Source organism: Muntiacus reevesi, chromosome 1 (assembly GCF_963930625.1).
Source record: "Muntiacus reevesi chromosome 1, mMunRee1.1, whole genome shotgun sequence".
Taxonomy (NCBI): domain Eukaryota; kingdom Metazoa; phylum Chordata; class Mammalia; order Artiodactyla; family Cervidae; genus Muntiacus; species Muntiacus reevesi.
In genome coordinates, this window is record NC_089249.1 from 186,972,035 (window position 1) to 186,991,734 (window position 19,700).

At 47.4% G+C, this 19,700-nt stretch overlaps 1 protein-coding gene across 1 annotated transcript; it reads left to right on the forward strand.

Moving 5' to 3' along the window:
• Nucleotides 1-2,066: 2,066 nt before the first annotated feature.
• SLC1A6 (solute carrier family 1 member 6) lies at nt 2,067-19,421 on the forward strand. Its single transcript, XM_065932039.1, has 9 exons — nt 2,067-2,271; nt 3,424-3,561; nt 5,301-5,505; nt 6,845-6,887; nt 7,304-7,647; nt 12,689-12,922; nt 14,166-14,360; nt 16,913-17,047; nt 19,226-19,421. The coding sequence occupies exons 1-9, from the start codon at nt 2,067-2,069 to the stop codon at nt 19,419-19,421; spliced, it is 1,695 nt and encodes a 564-aa protein (XP_065788111.1).
• Nucleotides 19,422-19,700: the final 279 nt, after the last annotated feature.

Consider the following 19,700-nt stretch of genomic DNA (forward strand, 5'->3'; position numbering starts at 1 on the left):
GGATAATTGCAATATTGTGTTGGTTTCTGCCATACATCAACATGAATCAGCCATAGGTATACATATGTGCCCTCCCTCTTGAACCTCCTTTCAACCTCCCACCCACCCCATCACACCCCTGTAGGTTAATTTTGATGTTATGTTTTAATGGAGGTTATGTTTTAATGGAGGAAGGGACCACAAAGGCAAATGTTCCTCAGACTCATGAAAGTCACAATTTTCAGGCTTCCCTGTGCATATATGGTATTGGTAAAAGGATAGGTAAGTTTTAATTTCTATATGCATTTTATTTAACGTGTATTAAAATATAATCAGCATTTCAAGTAATAATCTAAGTTTTCCAGTTTACATTAATTTGTTTTTTTTTAACTTTTAATTTTGTATTGGAATATAGCCAATTAACAATGTTGTGATAGTTTCAGGTGAAGAGCAAAGGGACTCAGCCATTCATGTATTCATTTTTCCCCAAACTCCCCTCCCGTCCAGGCTACTGTGTAACATTGAGCAGAATTCCCTATGCTATACAGTAGGGCCTTGTTGGTTATCCATTTTAAATATAGCAGAGGGTACATGTCCATCCCAAACTCCCTAACTATCCCTTCCCCCCAACTTTCCCCAGTGGCGTCTGTACATTTGTTCTCTAAGTCTGTGAGCCTTTCTGTTCTGTGAGTTCCCTTGTAGATTCATTAGATAAGTAAGTAAAATGACATGTGCTCAGTCCCGACTCTTTGCAATCCAATGGACCATAGCCCGCCAGGCTCCTCTGTCTACGGGATTCTCCGAGCAAGAATACTGGAGTGGGTTGCCGTGCCCTCCTCCAGGTGATCTCCCCAACACAGGGATCAAACCCACGTCTCCTGCATTAGCAGATGGGTTCTTTACCACTAGCGCCACCTGGGAAGTGACATGGATTTGGCTGAATGTAAAGTGAAGACATGGAAATCTGAAGTTTGGGAAACAGTATCTGGCACCCCAGAGTGACTCTGAACGTCCCATTTTTGTTAAAAAAAAAGGATCCTGAGGAGGCGCTGGGGTCAAGAAAGATCACCATTTTCATTACATGGGTCTCTCCCTCTCCCTGTTGCCCACTTGGGCATTCACGCAGGGGAGCTCCATTTATTGGGCACCAATAAATGCAGGCATCTGCTGATTCCGTTGTCGTGGAAAGCCCATTTGGTGGCAACTCTCGTGCTTCCCAGGTGACTCAGTGGTAAAGAATCTACTTGCAGTGCTGGAGATGCAGGAGACATGGGTTCGATCCCTGGGTCAAGAAGATCCCCGGAGCAGGAAATGGCAACCCACTCCAGTATTCCTTGCCTGGAGGATCCCGTGGATGAGGAGCCTGGCGGGCTACAGTGCGTGGGGTGGCAGAGAGTTGGACATGACTGAGCATAGCAAAGCAACTAGGCCAGACATGAAATTGTGTCAATTTGGGGTGCTAGCCCCAAAGTACCTTGTTTAAGGCTCTGTGTGAAACTGGTGCTTGGCAGAGGCTTGTTAGTCTGGTTTGTGAGCCGGGGAAGCTCCCAGTTACTTGTAACGATCTCGTAAGAGGGTAAAGAGTCTGCCTGCAATTTGGTAGACCCAGGTTCGATGGGTGGGGAAGATCGTCCCTCGGTCAGGAAGATTGCCTGAAGGAGGAAATGACAACCCACTCCAGTACTGTTGCCTGGAGAACTCCTTGGACAGAGGAGCTTGTGGGCTACAGTCCATCTGGTCTCAAAGTGTTGGGCAGGACTGAGCCATTAACACTTTCACTTTTCATGAACTAAGGAGGGGGCCAGAGATACAGAATGGCAAAGTCGTCCCTGAAACTGTGATCAGCTTCTTTGTCTCTCCCACCCATGCCTGGGAGTGGTTCTGGAGACCTTGATCCTTTTTCTGGCAGGACATGACCCTTGAACTCCAGGCGGTGTTCTCAGGCAGCCCAGCGTGGGCACATCCCCCTGGTCCCGCTGCCTCCCCGAGTTCCTCACCAGCTTCTTCTGCCCTTCCCTTTCTACCCACATTCGCCTTCTGTCTCATCCCTCACCAGGCCTGCTCCCTTTGTCCCCCACAGATAGACGATGAGCAGCCATGGCAACAGCCTCTTTCTGCGGGAGAGTGGCCAGCGGCTGGGCCGGGTGGGCTGGCTGCAGCGGCTGCAGGAGAGCCTGCAGCAGAGAGCGCTACGCACGCGCCTGCGCCTACAGACCATGACACGCGAGCACGTGCTCCGGTTCCTGCGCAGGAATGCCTTCATCCTGCTGACCGTCAGCGCCGTGGTCATTGGTGAGTCACGGGAGGGGCGGGCTCTGCCCTTGGAGGCAGAGGTCTCGAGGGATACCCCCTGCACTCACGTTTCTTCCTTCCACTTACTTATTCTCACCTGCACGCGTGCCCAAGTCCACCATTCCGCCTCCCCATGATATACACAAATGGGTACACATTTGTGTATATCATGCAAACACATATGTTTGTGTATATGTATGCAAACACAACTGTATATGCAATGTCTCATGGATATGCAAGTGTACGCACATGCATAAATATACACTATTCAAATGCACACTTCTGCATATGAACACACAACGTATACTTTCTGCATGTGAACGCAGACACGAACACATTTTTATGCATGCACAAAATTTACAGGTGCAAACACATAAACTCACACACTTGTACACCTATAGTAGAACTTACAAACATGTTCATACACACATATGCATTATTCTGCTCACACATGGGCTCACTGAAAAGCTTAAATACATGTATACCCCCATGCTTGAAAATAGTAACACACACATATAAGTCACACCTAGGTGCACACATAGGAAAAACATGCACATCTCATGTATGTGGGCCCTCACATACAGGCACAGATACATATGCACAAGTGACATGTTGTTTAGCTGCTAAATCATGTCTAACTCTTCTGTGACCCCGTGGACTGCAGCGTGCCAGACTCCTCTGTTCATGGGATTTCCCAGGCAAGAACACTGGAGTGGGTTGCCATTTTGACCTTCCCGACCCAGGGATCGAACCCGAATGTCCTGCACTGGCAGGTGGACTTCTTTACCACTGAGTCACCAAGGAAGCCAACACATACAAGTAACACCTATACGCACACATAGGAAAGACATGTAGATGTCATGTACAGGGGCCCTCATATACAGGCACAGATACATGTGCACAAGTGAGCATACACTGTCACATATGTGTACATAGGTACACAGGAGTGTGTGTAGACATATACACGCATGCCAAAGCAGTAGCAAATAAATTCATACATTCCACAATGTACACACCAACACACACTCATCAAATGTTTCTCTTTTCTTTTATCTCCATCCATACACACACAGACCCTTCTTGGGATGGATGGCCCCTCCTTGGGGCTCAGTGACCAAATTCAACTCTATGCACCCTTCATTCTGGCCCTAGGGGTCAGCCTGGCCTTTGCCCTGCGCCCATACCAGCTCAGCTACCGCCAGATCAAGTACTTCTCTTTCCCTGGAGAGCTCCTCATGAGGATGCTGCAGATGCTGGTGCTGCCCCTCATTGTCTCCAGCCTGGTCACAGGTGAGAGAACCCAGGCTGGGGCTGGCCTCCAAGACCCATCTGAGTCCAGGCTCACACCTTGAGCCAAGGCTGTTCCAAGCATGGGACCACCTTCCCAACTCAGGACCTCAAACATGGAGCATGCACCTCTCTCTGAGTCCTTGACCAAAACCCCAGTCCCAATCAGAGCTGGGTTCTAGAACCTGTATGACCTAGATGACTTATCTCAGTAATGTTCCTGTACTTTTCCTTGGAGGTAAAATACCAGCCTGTTGGGGGCTTAGAGATGAAGGGAAGGCTGTTGTGGGGCCGCCAGGAAAGGTACCTGGGATATGGTGTGGATGGTCATGGAGTGGGCTGTGGATGAAGGTGTTTGAGACGGAGGTTACAAAATAGTGGGTGGAGAAAGTGAAAGTGAAAGTCAGTCAGTTGTGTCTGACTGTGACCACACGGACTATACAGTCCTTGGGATTCTCCAGGCCAGAATACTGGAGTGGGTAGCCTTTCCTTTCTCGAGGGGATCTTCCCAGCCCAGGGATCGAACCCAGGTCTTCTGCATTGCAGGTGGATTCTTTACCAACTGAGCCACAAGGGAAGCCCTGGTGGGTGGAGGGTAGGATGGAAGTATAGATGGCCTATGCAGGGCTTGGTAAACTGTTTCTATGAAGGGCCAGGGAGAACACATTTTCAGTTTCAAGGGCCATGTGGTCTCTGTTGCAACTCTTCACTTCTCTTGTGCAAAAGCAGCAGCAGATTAGTAAGTAAACAAATGGGCATTGTTGTGTTCCAATAAAACTTTATTTACAGATATAGGCAGCAGGCCATATCTGGCCCATGAGTGGTCAGTGCCCAAGCACCAGCTTTGGGGGGTGGGGTGGTAACGCTAAAGTCATAGAAGAATGATTTCTTGGGTTGGGTTTCCCTAGCCGCAGAGCCTGAGATGGGGATATTTGCACAAGCGATTTATTGAGGGACAAAATAGTTTTCAAGAGAAACCTATGAGGAAGTGAGATGAGCAGGATGGGGTGGATAAAGAAGCTAAGCAGACATAGCTTCAGAGGAAGGCAGGTCTCTCAGCCTGATCCCATGGGGAGCTCTGGAGAAGGTTTAACACTACAGAATCGTTCTCCACAACTCTGCCTCCTTCTAAATCAAAGGAGCTGAGCTTTTGAATCCCTGTACCAATCAGTCATTTCTCCCAGCCTCCCCTGGGGCCTTTGTGGGTGAGTAAGCTCCTGCTGTGCTGAGAGCAATATTCAAGAGAAGGGGCAAGCATGAGTCGTTAGCAGCCAGCATGCCCAGCTGTGGAAAAATCGGTGTATCAGCCTGGTAAAGGGTGTCTGGATGGGGTACCAAACGTATATACTACATACAGATAGTGTATAGTGAGGTGGGTTGAAGGGAGGTGTGATTCTTGGGGTGGATAGTAGGATAAAGTGAGGAATGCAAATGAAGTTATGGTGCAAAATAGGGGTAATTAGAGGATGGAGTAGGGGTTGAAAATGTTGGCTTGGAGTAGAAGGAAGGTTAGTGAAGTGGTGCTTGAAATAAAGGATGGAGTGGAAGGTGTATTTGGAACACAGAATGGGAGTTGGAGGATGGCGATGTGGGTGGAAGGACGGGGGTGGGTCATGGGAGGAGGGTTGGGTCACGGGAGGAGGGTTGGTTGTGGCAGTATGGGGACTGAGGAGCAAGTGGATGGGGGAGCGGGTGGTGGGGTGTGGATGGGGATCCTCGGGGCTTCATCACCTGTCCTCCAGGTATGGCGTCCCTGGATAACAAGGCAACAGGGCGGATGGGGATGCGGGCAGCTGTGTACTACATGGTGACCACGGTCATCGCAGTCTTCATCGGCATTCTCATGGTCACCATCATCCACCCTGGGAAGGGCTCCAAGGAGGGGCTGCACCGAGAGGGTCGGATCGAGACCATCCCCACGGCTGATGCCTTCATGGACCTGGTCAGGTGACGTCCTTTCTAATGTTGATGGGAATTCCAGTCCTACGTGTAACAACCTTTACTCATGGGGAGACCTGTGGGGAGACAGGCGGACCCAGTCAGGAAATACAACACCCAAGTTGAGTCTAGTTTTAGAATAATAGTGCGTGCTCAGTCATGTCCGACTCTTTTTGTGAGTTCCTGAACTGTAGGTAGCCTGCCAAGCTCCTCTGGCCATGGAATTTTTCAGGCAAGAATACTAGAGTGGTTGCTGTTTCCTTCTCCTGGGTATCTTACCGACCTAGGGATCGAACCTACCTCTCCTATGTCTCCTGCATTGGCAGGCAGATTCTTTACCATGGTGCCCACCTGGGTTTTCTTGGCACCCAATTTCTGTCCTGGGTGGTGGTGTTGGTTTAGTCACTAAGTTGTATCTGACCCTTTTGCGACTCTGTGAACTATAGCTCACTCTAGTGAGGCTCTCAGAACTATAGGCTCTTCTGTCCATGGAATCTCCCAGGCAAGAATACTGGAGTGGGTTGCCGTTTCCTTCTCCAGGGAATCTTCTCGACTCAGGGATGGAACCTGGGTCTCCTGCATTGCAGGTGGATTCTTTGCTGACTGAGCCACCAGGAAAACCCACAAATCCCCTGAGATCGATTTTGCTTTCTTCCAGAATGTGGTCTTTTGATCCTTAGGCTCAGAAGGCTGTAGTTGCACCTTCTTGGTATGGGCTCAGGACAAATGGTTTTTGTTTGGTATTCCAGAGATGCATTGGAAGGTGAATAATTCTCTTGGAGTAGCAAGATTTTGCCTGCCAGTGTCAAGACTGGCCACAGGTCTCCCCTAGTGACTTAATTTGGGGAAAGCTAGTGTTGGAAGAGTTCAGGAGCTTTCTGTGTTGTTTTGGAGACATCACTGTATGTGAAGTCCCTGAGATGGCATAGTGTCTTAACCTACGGCTCAGACAGACTGAATTTGAGGTCCATCTACCCCTCCCCCTGAGTTAGCAGCTGTGTGGCATTGGGTAACTTACATAAGTCTTTTTGCTTTGGTTTCTTTGTATGTAAAATGGGGGAGAATCAGTAATATTTTTAGGGTTGTGTGCATGCATGCGTGCTTAGTCGCTCAGTCGTGTCTGAGTCTTTTTGACCCCATGGACTGTAGCCTTACAAGTTGCTCTGTCCATGGGATTCTCCAGGGTTAGTGTGATGTTTAAATCAGATCCTAGAGGTAAGGCACTTAGCTCAGTGTTCAAATGTTGTCTGCTGTTATTATTGTTGCTGTTGTTATTATTATTGCTATGATCACTCTAGATTCTTTTCCAAGGTCTAACCACGTCCATTTATCTGATGTTTTTCTGCAGAAACATGTTTCCGCCCAACCTTGTGGAGGCCTGCTTCAAACAGGTCAGGGGGAAAGACATTGTCTGATCAAGGAGGTTTGGGGGGTTGGGGGAGCTTGCTGCTGAGTGAATGGTCCAGGAGTGAGGGATGGGAAGAAGGAGACAGGGTAGAGTACTGTTCAGGGTTTTCGGAAGAGTCTGAAAGGAAGAATGTGCTTCCTATTGGTGTGGGTGATCAAGGGAAGGTTAGAGACAAGGACTTAGGCCAACCCAAGGCTGCCTGGGGATGGTAATGGAGAAGGACCCAGGGCTTCTGATCATAAATTGTTGAGGAGACAGGCCCCCAAAATCTGTCTGAACATTGCTCATGCAAAATCTATACTCATTCTCCAATGCACTGGTTGTTCACTTTGTCATTTATTTGTTGATGCACTCAATCTCCTTTGCATTCATCTGTGGCCTGATATCTCCACATTTCAGTTTAAGACGCAGTACAGCACGAGGCTGGTCACCAGGACTGTCGTGAGGACAGACAATGGGTCTGAGCTGGGCACCTCTATGCTGCCATCGTCCTCACTGGAGAATGGGACCGGCCTCCTGGAAAATGTCACGCGAGCCTTGGGCACCCTGCAGGAGGTGCTGAGCTTTGAGGAGACCGTGCCTGTGCCTGGCTCAGCCAATGGCATCAACGCCTTGGGCCTTGTGGTCTTCTCAGTGGCCTTCGGGCTGGTCATTGGCGGCATGAAACACAAGGGCCGAGTCCTGCGGGACTTCTTCGACAGCCTCAATGAGGCTATTATGAGGCTGGTGGGCATCATTATCTGGTGAGTGCTGGGCTGTGATGGGGGCAGGGAGTGATGGTGATGGTACATGGGAAGGATGTCAGGACTGGGAAGTCAGGCTGTGGGTTAGCTACTGAAATGGTTGTGGGGAGCCTTTGGCCAAAGTCATCTATATATGTGTTGGTTAATTCACTCACCCACTCATTCATTCACTCCTTTGTGCAATGGTTTATTCACTCATTCACTCCCCTATTCATCTATGTATTCACTCATCTATTCATTTGCCCTTATGCTTCTGTGCATTGTTCATTCACTCCATCATTCATCTATTCATCTGCTCATTCTTCTGTGGATTAGCCACATTATCCATTCACTCATTTATTTATGTATCTTCATTCTTCTATGCATTGGTTTATTCATTTCCTCATTCATTTGTTCATTTTTCTGTGCATAAGTTAATTCAGTCATTCATATATTCATTCACTAACTCATCCATGCATTAGTTAATCCATTAATTGTTTGATTGATTTCCTCACTAAGTCATTTATTCATTCAGACTCATCTTTGACTGACTTGTTCATCTCTACATTTGTTATTCTATCATTCAATCAAATATTCCCTGCATTCATTCACTGTTTGCTTAACCCACTCCTTCATTCACACACCCATCATTCATGTTTCATTTGCTCATTTTCTTATTCATTTATCCACTCTCTAATTATTCCTTAATTGACACATTCATTCATTCACTCTTTAAATCCCATCACTCTTTCAGCAGGCATTTTCCCAGGCAGACTTTGTTTCAAACTCTGGAATACAGAGAGATAACTTGAATTCAGTCCTTGTCTTCAAAGAGCTCGCAAAGTCTTAGAGGAGACAGACTCATATTAGATAAATATGATACAAGGTTGAAGGTTCTAGAGTCAAGAGACATTTAGAAAGTATAGGGAATATGATTGACAGAGCCATGGATAAAGAAGATGTGGTACTTATACACAATGGAATATTACTCAGCCATTAAAAAGAATGACATAATGCCATTTGCAGCAACATGGGTGGACCTAGAGAATGTCATATTGAGTGAAGTCAGTCAGAGAAGGAGAAAAACATGACACCCCTTATATGTGGAATCTAAAAAGAAATGATACAAATGATCTTACTTACAAAACAGAAAAAAACTCTCAGACTAAGAAAACGAAATGATGATTGTCAGGGGTCAGGATAGTAGGGAGTTGGGGATGGACCTGTACACACTGCTGTATTGAAAGTGGATAGCCAGCAAGGACCTCTTGTAGAGCACATGGAGCTCTGCTCATTGTGACATGGCAGTCTGGGTGGGAGGGGGGTTTGGGGGAGAATGGATACATGTATGTTTATGGCTGAGTCCCTTTGCCATTCACCTGAAACTACCACAGAGTGGTTAATCGGCTAGACCCAGTACAAAATAAAAGGTTCAAAAGAAAAAAATAGCATAGGGAATGCAGAAAAGTGAGCCGCCAGTGAGGTATATGCAGTGAACTCTGCCTGGGAGGGTGAGGAGAAAGTCATGGAGAAATCCACCTCTTAGTTGGGTCTTGAAAGCTGAGTAGGAGTCCAACAGGACATGAAGAAGGAAGAGGTACTTCAAGCAGAGGGAACAGAACATGCAAAGCTTGAAGGAATCTGGGTTGTCTGGGGAATGGTGAGGAGTTCAAGAAGGTGGGAGCATACGTTGGGAATAGTGGGGGAAGATGTGAACAAGGCTGTCTTCCCAAGTTGGGGAAGAGTTTGTCTATCCTCCCAAATCAGGTGAAAGTGGCTGGGAGGGGCCTGAGGCTAAGTTGAGAGTGTGGGAAAGCACCAGGGTGCAGAGTGTCTATTTGTATCTTGAGCAGAGAAGCAAGGCCTGGGGATTGGGGTGGGGAGAGGGAGTGGGAGACAGTATCTTCACTATTCAGAACTTATCGCTAAAATATTTAAAGAAATTGATTTCAAATGAAAATTAAAGGGCAAATGTTAAAAAATCTTTTTTGATTAAAAACAAAAGTCATGGATACAGAGTGGTCTCCCCAGTCAGGCTCAAGGTGGTCTTCAGTTGTCATTCTTTGAAAACAAATTATTTATTTTTGGCTGAGCTGGGTCTTTTTTTGCTGTACATGGGCTTTCCCTAGTTGCGGCGAGTGGGGGCCACTCTGCAGTTGGGTACAGGCTTCTCACTGTGGTGGCTTCTTTTGTTGCAGAACATGGGCTCTAGGGCATGTTGCACACCCTTTGCTAGTTGTGGCCCGCTGGGCTCAGTAGTTGCAGCCTTCAGTGTCTAGAGTGCAGGCTCATTACTTATGGCCCATGGGCTCAGTTGCCCCGCAGCATGTGGGATCTTCCTGAATCAGGGACTGAACTGATGTCCCTTGAATTGCAAGGCAGATTTTTAACCACTGGACCACCAGGGAAGCCCGGGTTGTCACCCTTTTTCAAGTGCTGTTACTTCAAGAGGTTACCACAAAAAATAGACAAAGCAAAACCCAAGAAGGAAAGCAAAACAGGACTGGAAGTAGGTACAAGAGAAGGAAGCAAAATAACTTACAACATAAATATATTAAAGTGAATCCAGGACTGAACCAGAAGACTCTTAGTATGTTTGTATGCATTGCACATAACCACTTTGTCTTTAGGAACAAAAGTTTCAGAAGTGGAGGGGATGGGGATTGTGGGGCCAGTAAGGTCATTCCACTGTGTTCACAATTGGGGTTCTGAGGCTGAGAAGTCCCCCTCTCCCCTTTCTTACCCACTTGGGTCCAGTTAACCCCATGAGGTCCAATGCCCTGGAGCCCTCCAGCTGCTTTTCCAAGATCTCAACTTAGCTTGGAAGGGAAGCTTATCAAGGATAAGCAAGAAGATTGAAAAGAAGTATTGAAAACTCAACTGAATTGGGAACTGTGAGTTTTATAGTGGTATTTGGCATGTTTTGGAAAATATTCATATGTCACAATAGTAAAGAATCTGCCTGCCAATGCAGGAGATGCAGGAGTTGCAGGTTCAATCCCTGGGTTTGGAAGATCTCCTGGAGTAGGAAATGGCAACCCACTCCAGTATTCTAGCCTGGAAAATTTCATGGGTAGAGGAGCCTGGTGGGTTTCATTCCATGGGATCACAAAGAGTCAGACATGACTGAGCAAGCACGCACGTATACTATATGTGCCAAGTAGCTGAGTATGGAAGGAAAGAAATCATGTACAATTGGTCCAGAGTTGAGGAATTTTGCAGAAGATGAGAAGGAAGGATGGAGATGAGGAGTTTGGGAATATTCCTAGACATAGAGTTGGAGACAATTCAGCAGTCACCCACCAGGGCTAGCCTTGAGCCCAGAAATGTCTGAAGGTGTCTCCTGTATCCTTATTTCCACAGCCTTAGCTTGGGTCTCATCATTTCTGCCCTAAGCTGTTGCACCAACTTCCCAAGTGGTCCTCACCTCCTCTAGTACATCCTCCATGACAATGAACAAGTGTAGACTTCAATTTCTAAAGAGAGAGAAGTAACAGAGGAAGCCAGGTGATGGGTTAATTAGGGCACTGTTGGCAGAAACTCATAAAACTAAGCAATGAGCTTATTTGAGGGGAAAACAGGTGAGCCCCTGATGAACTTGCTTCTTCTGTCTCCTCCATTATCTTTTTCACTCACTGCTCCAGTCACACTGGTCTTCTCTCTGCTCCTCCTATACTCCTAGCTCACGTTCACCTCTGGGTCTTTGCACTGTTCCTGCAGTGCTTTCTCCTCAGATACGCATGGTTGCTTTTCATCATTCAGGTCTCAGTGCAAATGTCACCTCTTCCGAGAATCCCTCCCTGACCACTCCTTCTTAGAGCCTCACTCAAAAGTGACTCTCTTTTGCAGCTATCACACACTGAGGTTTTTAATGACATATTTCTCTGTGTACTGCATATTTCACCCATTAGAATGTAAATACCAAAAGGGCAGGGACCATGCGGCTGGAACACAGTAGGTGCTCAATGGATATTTGCTGAGAAAATGAATAAATAGGTAATTTAATAAGACAGGTTGTTTATAATTAATTTTTATTGGCATATAGTTGGTTTACAACATTGTGCTAGTTTCAGATGTACAGCAGAGTGAGTCAGTTATATATAATATACATACATATATCCACTCCTTTTTAGATTCTGTTACCATGTAGGTCATCACAGAGTATTGAACAGAGTTCCCTGTGCTATACAGTAGGTTCTTGTTCAGTTCAGTTCAGTCGCTCAGTTGTGTCCGACTCTTATCCATTTTATATATAGTAGTGTGCATATGTTAATCCCACTCTTCCAATTTATTCCTCCCTTTTCACTTTGGTAACCATCAGTTTGTTATTTACATCTGCAACACAATTTCTGTTTTGTAAATAGGTTCCTTTGTACCATTTTTAAAGATTCCACATATATGTGATATCATAGGATATTTGAGAGAAACTGTTTTGAGATGTCTGTGGGAAATCCAGGTGAAATAGCTCAGGGCTGGTTAATGAGTGAGGATAAGCACTTTTGGGGAAGAGAATAGGAACATACGAGTTACAAATATGGGAAATGAGGGAAGTTAGAGGGTCAGAGATAGGGAGTATCCGGGCACAGCCTCAGGAAGAAGTCCTGAAGACAGCGATTATTGAGAGGTCTTTGAAGTGGGGAGTGAGTGAAGGAGAGCCCTTATGGGGATAAGCACTTTTGGGGAAGAGAATAGGGACATACGAGTTACAAATATGGGAAATGAGGGAAGTTAGAGGGTCAGAGATAGGGAGTATCCGGGCACAGCCTCAGGAAGAAGTCCTGAAGACAGCGATTATTGGGAGGTCTTTGAAGTGGGGAGTGAGTGAAGGAGAGCCCTTATGAGAGTATATCTTGGAGTTGCAGGACTGAGGCTGAGCTGTGGATAAGCAGGAAGAAAAGAGGGATATGTTCATGGAATCCTGCCCCATAGGTTATTGTGTGGGGGAGGTTGGAGGGGAGTCAGGTGCTGTATGGTGGGTGTTGCCTGGCTCCAGGATCTATATGGGCTGATAGTGCCAGGGGAGGTCATGAGGAAGGCCTGACAGGTGTCTGGCTTGGCCCAGGTATGCACCCGTGGGTATCCTGTTCCTGATTGCTGGCAAGATCTTAGAGATGGAAGACATGGCTGTCCTGGGGGGTCAGCTGGGCATGTACACCCTGACTGTCATCGTGGGTTTGTTCGTTCATGCCTGTGGTATCCTGCCTCTCATCTACTTCCTCATCACCCACCGGAACCCTTTCCCCTTCATTGGAGGAATACTGCAGGCTCTCATCACCGCCATGGGCACGTCTTCCAGGTATGACCTTGACCCCCACTGCTGGTGCCTTTCCTAGCTTCACTCTTTGTCTTTCCAAGGATCTCCTGGGAGTCCTGCCCTCTCTATCACTTCAGAACCTCATCTGGGCTATTGAGTAGTGTCAGTGGCTCTTTGAAGGTGGCTCAAGATCTCCTGGAGGAGGAAATGGCAATCCGCTGCAGTATTCTTGACTGAACAATCCCTTGGACAGAGGAGCCTGGCAGGCTACAGTGCATAGGGTCACAAAGAGTCAGACATGACTGAAGTGATTAGCACCCAACACCTGGGTACTGATCTTTGTCATGTGCTGGCTTTTGTGACTCTTCCCCTCTTTTTCTGCTTATTTAATATGGACAGAGAGCCAGCTACCAATTTTGAGGTTAGGACAAAGGTTCCAACATGCCTCCTGATCTCAAGTCATTTTCTGGCTCATAGGGTCTCATCTTACCTTGAGATGGCCTCTGGGAGATCTCTTGGCTTCTTTTATTTTGTGATTTCAGGGGTTTCATAAGAAGCTCCCCTTTCTCCCATCAACCAAATTCAAAACAATCTGAGATGTATCACTAAAGCCAACCAGATGGAAGAAGAATATAATTTTTATTGCTTATACACTGAAGAATGTGCCTCTTGATCTGTGGTCGAGTAGGATTGGCTTGCTTGTACCCCCAGAATTAAACTCACCAGGGTGCCACAGGCATGGATACCTAAACATCCTCTCTGTGGGTCCAAGCTTCTCTTTGCATGATATAAAGCTGACCAGACAGAGCATATGTTTTATGGATCAGCTGATTCCAAGTGGGGAGAAAGACTGAGAAGGCTAGTATAGCTGAGGTCAGTCCCCAAGAAAACAGGGGAAGTGGGGAATAGGAGTCTTCTGTAATACCCTTCTCTTAGCCCTGAGAGGTGGTAACCTAGAAGACCTTACCTCTTCTTTCTGGGAGTGGATAGTTAGAGTGAACTAGTGGCATGAACCAGTGACCTGAACTAGTGTGTAGTAAGTAGCCTTAAGCTATTGACTTTAGGTGGGTCAAGAGACCTGAGCCTGGGGGATGTCACTGCTGTGTGCTCCCTGTGTCATGAAGAGTCCCTCTCCCCCATGCACAGTTATCAGCCCCTGAAATGTTATACATCTGCCATCTTCCCCTTACTCTAGTTCCCAGCCTGCCTCCCAACGTTCTCAAGGGGAGCCCTCCTTGGGCCCATGACTACCCCCATCCTCAGCCCCTGGGGCTCTCTTCCCCAGCTCTGCGACACTGCCCATCACCTTCCGCTGTCTGGAGGAGGGCCTCGGTGTGGACCGCCGCATCACCAGGTTCGTACTGCCCGTGGGGGCCACCGTCAACATGGACGGCACCGCCCTCTATGAGGCCCTGGCCGCCATCTTCATCGCCCAAGTCAACAACTATGAGCTCAACCTGGGCCAGATCACAACTATCAGGTGAGTTGGCCTTGGCTGGAATCTGCCAACAGGTGAGACCTGAGAAGTCATTAGCTTGGTTGGGGGGTGGGGGGTGGATGGTGTTGGAGCCTTTGTATATTGGGGGCTGCAGGAAAAAATAAGACATGGTTCCTGCACTCAGCGAAGATCTAGTCTAAGGAAAAGACACTGATGATAGTAATGCTGATGACAGTGATGATGATGATGGTGTAGATTATGTTGGTGATAGTGGAGATGATGTGGATGGTGTTGATCATGGTGATGGTGGTGATAATGGTTTTGGTGGTGACGATGATGGCCAACATTTATGAAATTCTTGCTATGTACCATCTCAGTCACTCCATGGACTGTACCCCATGGACTGTGGCCTGCCAGGCTCCTCTGTCCATGGGATTCTCCATGGGACTCTCCAGGTAAGAATACTGGAGTGGGTTGCCACATCCTCCAGGTGATCTTCCCAGGGATCAAGTCTGTATCTCTTACATCTACTGCCTTGGCAGGTGGGTTCTTAACCACTAGCGCCACCTGGGAGACCCAGCAGCTTTCCACTAGCTGTCTTATTAACACCTGGTGGTGTGTATATATTGATGCTACTCTCTCAGTTCGTTAGCCTACTCTTGATTCAGTCTGACCCTCTACTTGGTGGCGGACCACCATCTCTTTCATTTTCTAGGTGTTGTACATTTTAGTTTTCCTAAGCCATATACATGTAAGTGTATATGTTTTTTCACTCACTCAGTGCCATAGATGGTTTCTTCTTTTGACTCTAAACGTAGCCCACCTTCTAGAGTGTCCTTCCTGGCACCAGGACCTCTCTCTACTGACCCACCTACTTCTAGCACATGGGTGTGTGGGGGACTCAAGCTTCTGTTTCATGGCTGCTGTCCCAGTTGATTCTTCTACCCTCTTCTAGCCCCCAGAGGCGGCTGGTTAAATCCTTGCTTTTACGCCTAGGGAGACTAAAGGAGCAAAGAAAGAAACACTGAGGAAACTGCAGAGAGCATTGGGATCACCTCTCACATTGCTCTCTCTGGGTGAGGCACGGGGTGGCATGGGTTTGTTGTTGGTTAGTCGCTCAGTTGTGTTTGACTCTTTGCGACACCCCTGGCCTGTAGCCCACCAGGCTCCTCTGTCCATAGGATTCTCCAGGCAAGAATACCGGAGTGGGTTGCCACTTCCTCCTCCAGGGGATCTTCCCATCCCAGGGATCGAACCCATGTATTCTGCCTTGCAGATGACTTCTTTACCACTGAACCATGAGGGAAGCAGGGTGGCATGGGTATGACATCCCTAAACACTCATGCCATGCTGACTGCTTGCTTTCCTTTGCATCTGTGGACAAAAAATGTTGCTGGTCTTTTCAGTAAACAAAGGTTGTCACCCTGACGTCAGCTATTGGCCCCTGCAGCTGCCCCCAAACGTGCCCTTGGGGGCAATTCAGGATGGAGCAAAGCAGGCTACTGGTCCTGAATAGTTCAGATGCACATCTGGAAATGATATCAATGGGCCAGACTCTTGTATTGTCCCATACATAGAAAAGCACTCAAATCACTGACTTGAGATGTCTGGTGTTTTTAATTTAAATCTTAATTGGAGGATGATTTTTAAAATTAATTTTTAATTTTTATTGGAAGGATAATCGCTTTACAATGCTGTGTTGGTTTCTGCTGTACAGCAGTGTGGACCAGCTATAAGTAAACGCAGATCCCCCCATTGTGAGCCTCCCTGCCCCACCCCAGCCCTCTATGTCTCCACAGAGGCACTGAGCTGAGCCCCTCATGGTACACGGCAGCTTCCCACTAGCTATCCATCTGACACAGGGTAGTGTATATATGTCAGGGCTACTCTCTTGTTTTTTTTGAATTTTTATTTTTGTGTTTAGCAGTAATCTGTTAGAGGTTTCCTGACAAGTTTTTATTTTTTTCTCTTTTTTTTTTTCCCAACAAAAACTCCTTCGTCCTTAACCTCTTCAGAACCTTTCCTCAGAGGTACCAGAGTGGCTGTCACTCTGGCTCGGTAAGGTCCCGGAATAAAACGTAACTCTCAGCTTTGAGGGGCGTACCTGGTGGCTCCGTGGTGAAGAATCTGCCCGCCAATGCAGGAGATGGGGGTTTGATTCCTGGGTCGGGAAGATCCCCTGGAGAAGGAAATGGCAACTCACTCCAGTATTCTTGCCTGAGAAATACCATGCAGAGAGGAGCCTGGTGGGCAGCGGTCCATGGGGTTGCAAAGAGTCAGACACAACTGAGCAACTAAACAGCAACAACGACAACAGCAACAACAAAAACAACTCAACTTAAAAAAAAAAAAAAAAACACCTGCTCTTGCATCTGCAATATGAACTGTTTAAAAGTCCATCATTGGATGAAACTCTAGCCAGATCCCAATAAAAGACGAGGGTGTATGTCTGCACTGGCTTTCTATAAAAGTTGCTTTGAATTTGCTCTTCATTTTGGGGATCTGACGCCTTCTCTTCTTTTGTGTCTCTCCTAACACCCCCTCATTTCTCCCTTCCCCCTGCCTGCGTCCCTGTGTCCTCTCTCCCCCTGCAGTATCACAGCTACTGCAGCCAGCGTTGGGGCTGCTGGCATCCCCCAGGCAGGTCTGGTCACCATGGTGATTGTGCTCACCTCGGTCGGCCTGCCCACTGAAGACATCACGCTCATCATCGCTGTGGACTGGTTCCTGTGAGTGTTCTTCAGACTCTTCTACTCTCTCTCCTTGAATCCCCTGCTTTCCCTGTAGGACTCCCAATGATTGGGCTCTCATTCCAACAAGGACAGAACTTTAGAATTTTAGAATGAAAAGAGGGCCTTGGAGAACATCCCAAGCAGTATGGACTCCAAATTCAATAGAGTTAATAGTTGGAAGTAGGGAAGTAAGCCACAAGGGGCTTTATCCGTCTTCCAGAAAAACCCCATGGTACCTGCCTTGTGTAGAAATCACAAAAAGAAGGTGATCCACGGGGCAGAGCTGACTTGCAAATTAAAAAAAAATTCTCAACTTTAATTTTAAAAATTTTATTTATTTATCTGACTGTGCCAAGTCTTAGCTGGGGCATACGGGTCTTCTAGCTTTGTTGTGGTATTTGAACTCTTAGTTTTGGCATGTGGGATCTAGTTCCCTGACCAGGGATCAAACCTGGGCCCCCTGCTTTGGGAGTGAAGAGTCTTAGCCACTGGACCACCAGAGAAGTCCCTCAACTTTTGTGTGTGAGTGCGTGTCCCTTCAGTTGTGTCCGACTCTTTGTGACCCCATGGATGGTAGCCCGCCAGGCTCCTCTGTCCATGGGACTCTTCAGGCAAGAATACTGGAGTGGTTTGCCATGCCCTCCTCCAGGAGTTCTTCCTGATCTAGGGATTGAACCCCCATCTCTTATGTCTCCTACATTGGCAGGCAGATTCTTTACCACTAGTGCCACTGGCGGAGCCCCCCTCAACTTTTATTTTTTAATTAATTATTTTTGGCTGTGTTGCCGAGCTTGATGGATCTTAGTTCCTTGACTGGGGGTTGAACCCAAGCCCTGGCAGTGAAATCTGAGTTCTAACAACTGGAATGCCAGGGAATTTCCTCAACTTTTAATAATAGGAGGTTTACATATAAAAATCTGGACTTTTATCTCCACCTTGGGGCTCTCGCCTGGATCTCACTCCCATTTAGATGGTTTCCAGCAGGGTCTTATTTAGTCACAGTGGTTACCTTCCTCATTCTGTATGCTGTTCAGCTCATAACCCCTAATTTTCTTTTTTAAAATGAATTAATTTACTTAAAAAATTGGAGTATAATTGCTTTACAATGTTTCTGCTGTCCAGCAACATGAATCGGCTGCAGGTGTACATATATCCTTTCCCTCCTTCCCCTCCCTCCTTCCCCTCCCTCCTTCCCCTCCCTCCTTTCCCCTCCCTCCTTCCCCCTCCCTCTTCCCCCTCTAGGTTATCACAGAGCACTGAGCTGGGCTCCCTGTGCTACACGACAGGTTCCCAGTTCAGTTCAGTTCAGTCGCTTAGTCATGTCTGACTCTTTGCCACCCCATGGACTGCAGCACGCCAGGCCTCCCTGTCCATCACCAACTCCTGGAGTTTACTCAAACTCATGTCCATTGAGTCAGTGATGCCATCCAATCATCTCATCCTTTGTCATCCCCTTCTCTTCCCACCTTCAATCTTTCCCAGCATCAGCGTCTTTTCAAATGAATCAGTTCTTCACATTAGGTGGCCAAAGTATTGGAGTTTCAGCTTCAACATCAGTCCTTCCAGTGAATATTGAGGACTGATTTTCCTTAGGATGGACTGGTTGGATCTCCTTGCAGTCCAAGGGACTCTCAAGAGTCCAGCACCACAGTTCAAAAGCATCAATTCTTTGGCGCTCAGCTTTCTTTATAACCCAACTCTCACATCCATACATGACCACTGGAAAAACCATAGCTTTGACTAGATGGACCTTTGTTGGCAAAGTAATGTCTCTGCTTTTGGTTCCCACTAGCTATCTATTTTATACAAAATTGTGTATATATGTCGGTGCTACTCTCTCAACTCGTCCCACCCTCTTTCCCCCGCTGTGTCCACGTGTCCATTCTCTGCATCTGTGTTTCTATTCCTGCCCTGCAAATAAGTTCACCAGTACCACTTTTCTAGATTCCATATATATGTCCATACCCCTAATTTGCTACATCATACATTTACGTTAAAAAAAGAATTGCACTGCTGAGAACTAATATGAGCACATCAGAGCTTGGTCCAAGCTGTGTTGGACTGGGGTGTGAGCCCTGACTCCAGGGCAAGAGGAGCCCCCAGCTGCTGCACCGTCTTTGTGGAGTGCCTCAAGCCTTGATTAATGGCAGCTTCTCTCTCCCCTCCCCTCTGCAGTGATCGACTTCGCACAATGACCAATGTGCTGGGGGACTCTATCGGAGCAGCCGTCATTGAACATCTGTCTCAGCGGGAGCTGGAGCTGCAGGAAGCTGAACTCACCCTCCCCAGCCTGGGGAAGCCCTACAAGTCGCTCATGGCCCATGAGAAAGGGGCGTCCAGGGGGCGGGGAGGAAACGAGAGTGCCATGTGAGAGCCCCCTGCCCTGCCACCCAGAGAGGAGGGAAGGGGGTCTGGGAGGGGTTTCCTGGGGAAGAACCACTGCTCAAGTGACTGCGCACTGAACACCATGTTCTTTCCAGCGTGTTTGGGGGGAAACTGAGATAAAGGAGCAGGAATGAAAGATGTCTAAGGTGTCTGTTTCTCTCTGGGCATATACTGAAAATTTGTGGGGGAGGCCATGAGCAAGGCAGAGGAGGAGGTCTTTGCCCTGGGATTAGGGGTAAGAGAAGCTTCAGGTTCAACAAGATGA

Coding starts and splice junctions, on each gene's coding strand:
- SLC1A6 (XM_065932039.1), top strand. CDS start 2,067: ATGAGCAGCCATGGCAACAGCCTCTTTCTGCGGGAGAGTGGCCAGCGG. Junction 5,506..6,844: donor GCCTTCATGGACCTGGTCAG/GTGACGTCCTTT, acceptor GTTTTTCTGCAG/AAACATGTTTCCGCCCAACC. Junction 6,888..7,303: donor TGGAGGCCTGCTTCAAACAG/GTCAGGGGGAAA, acceptor TCCACATTTCAG/TTTAAGACGCAGTACAGCAC.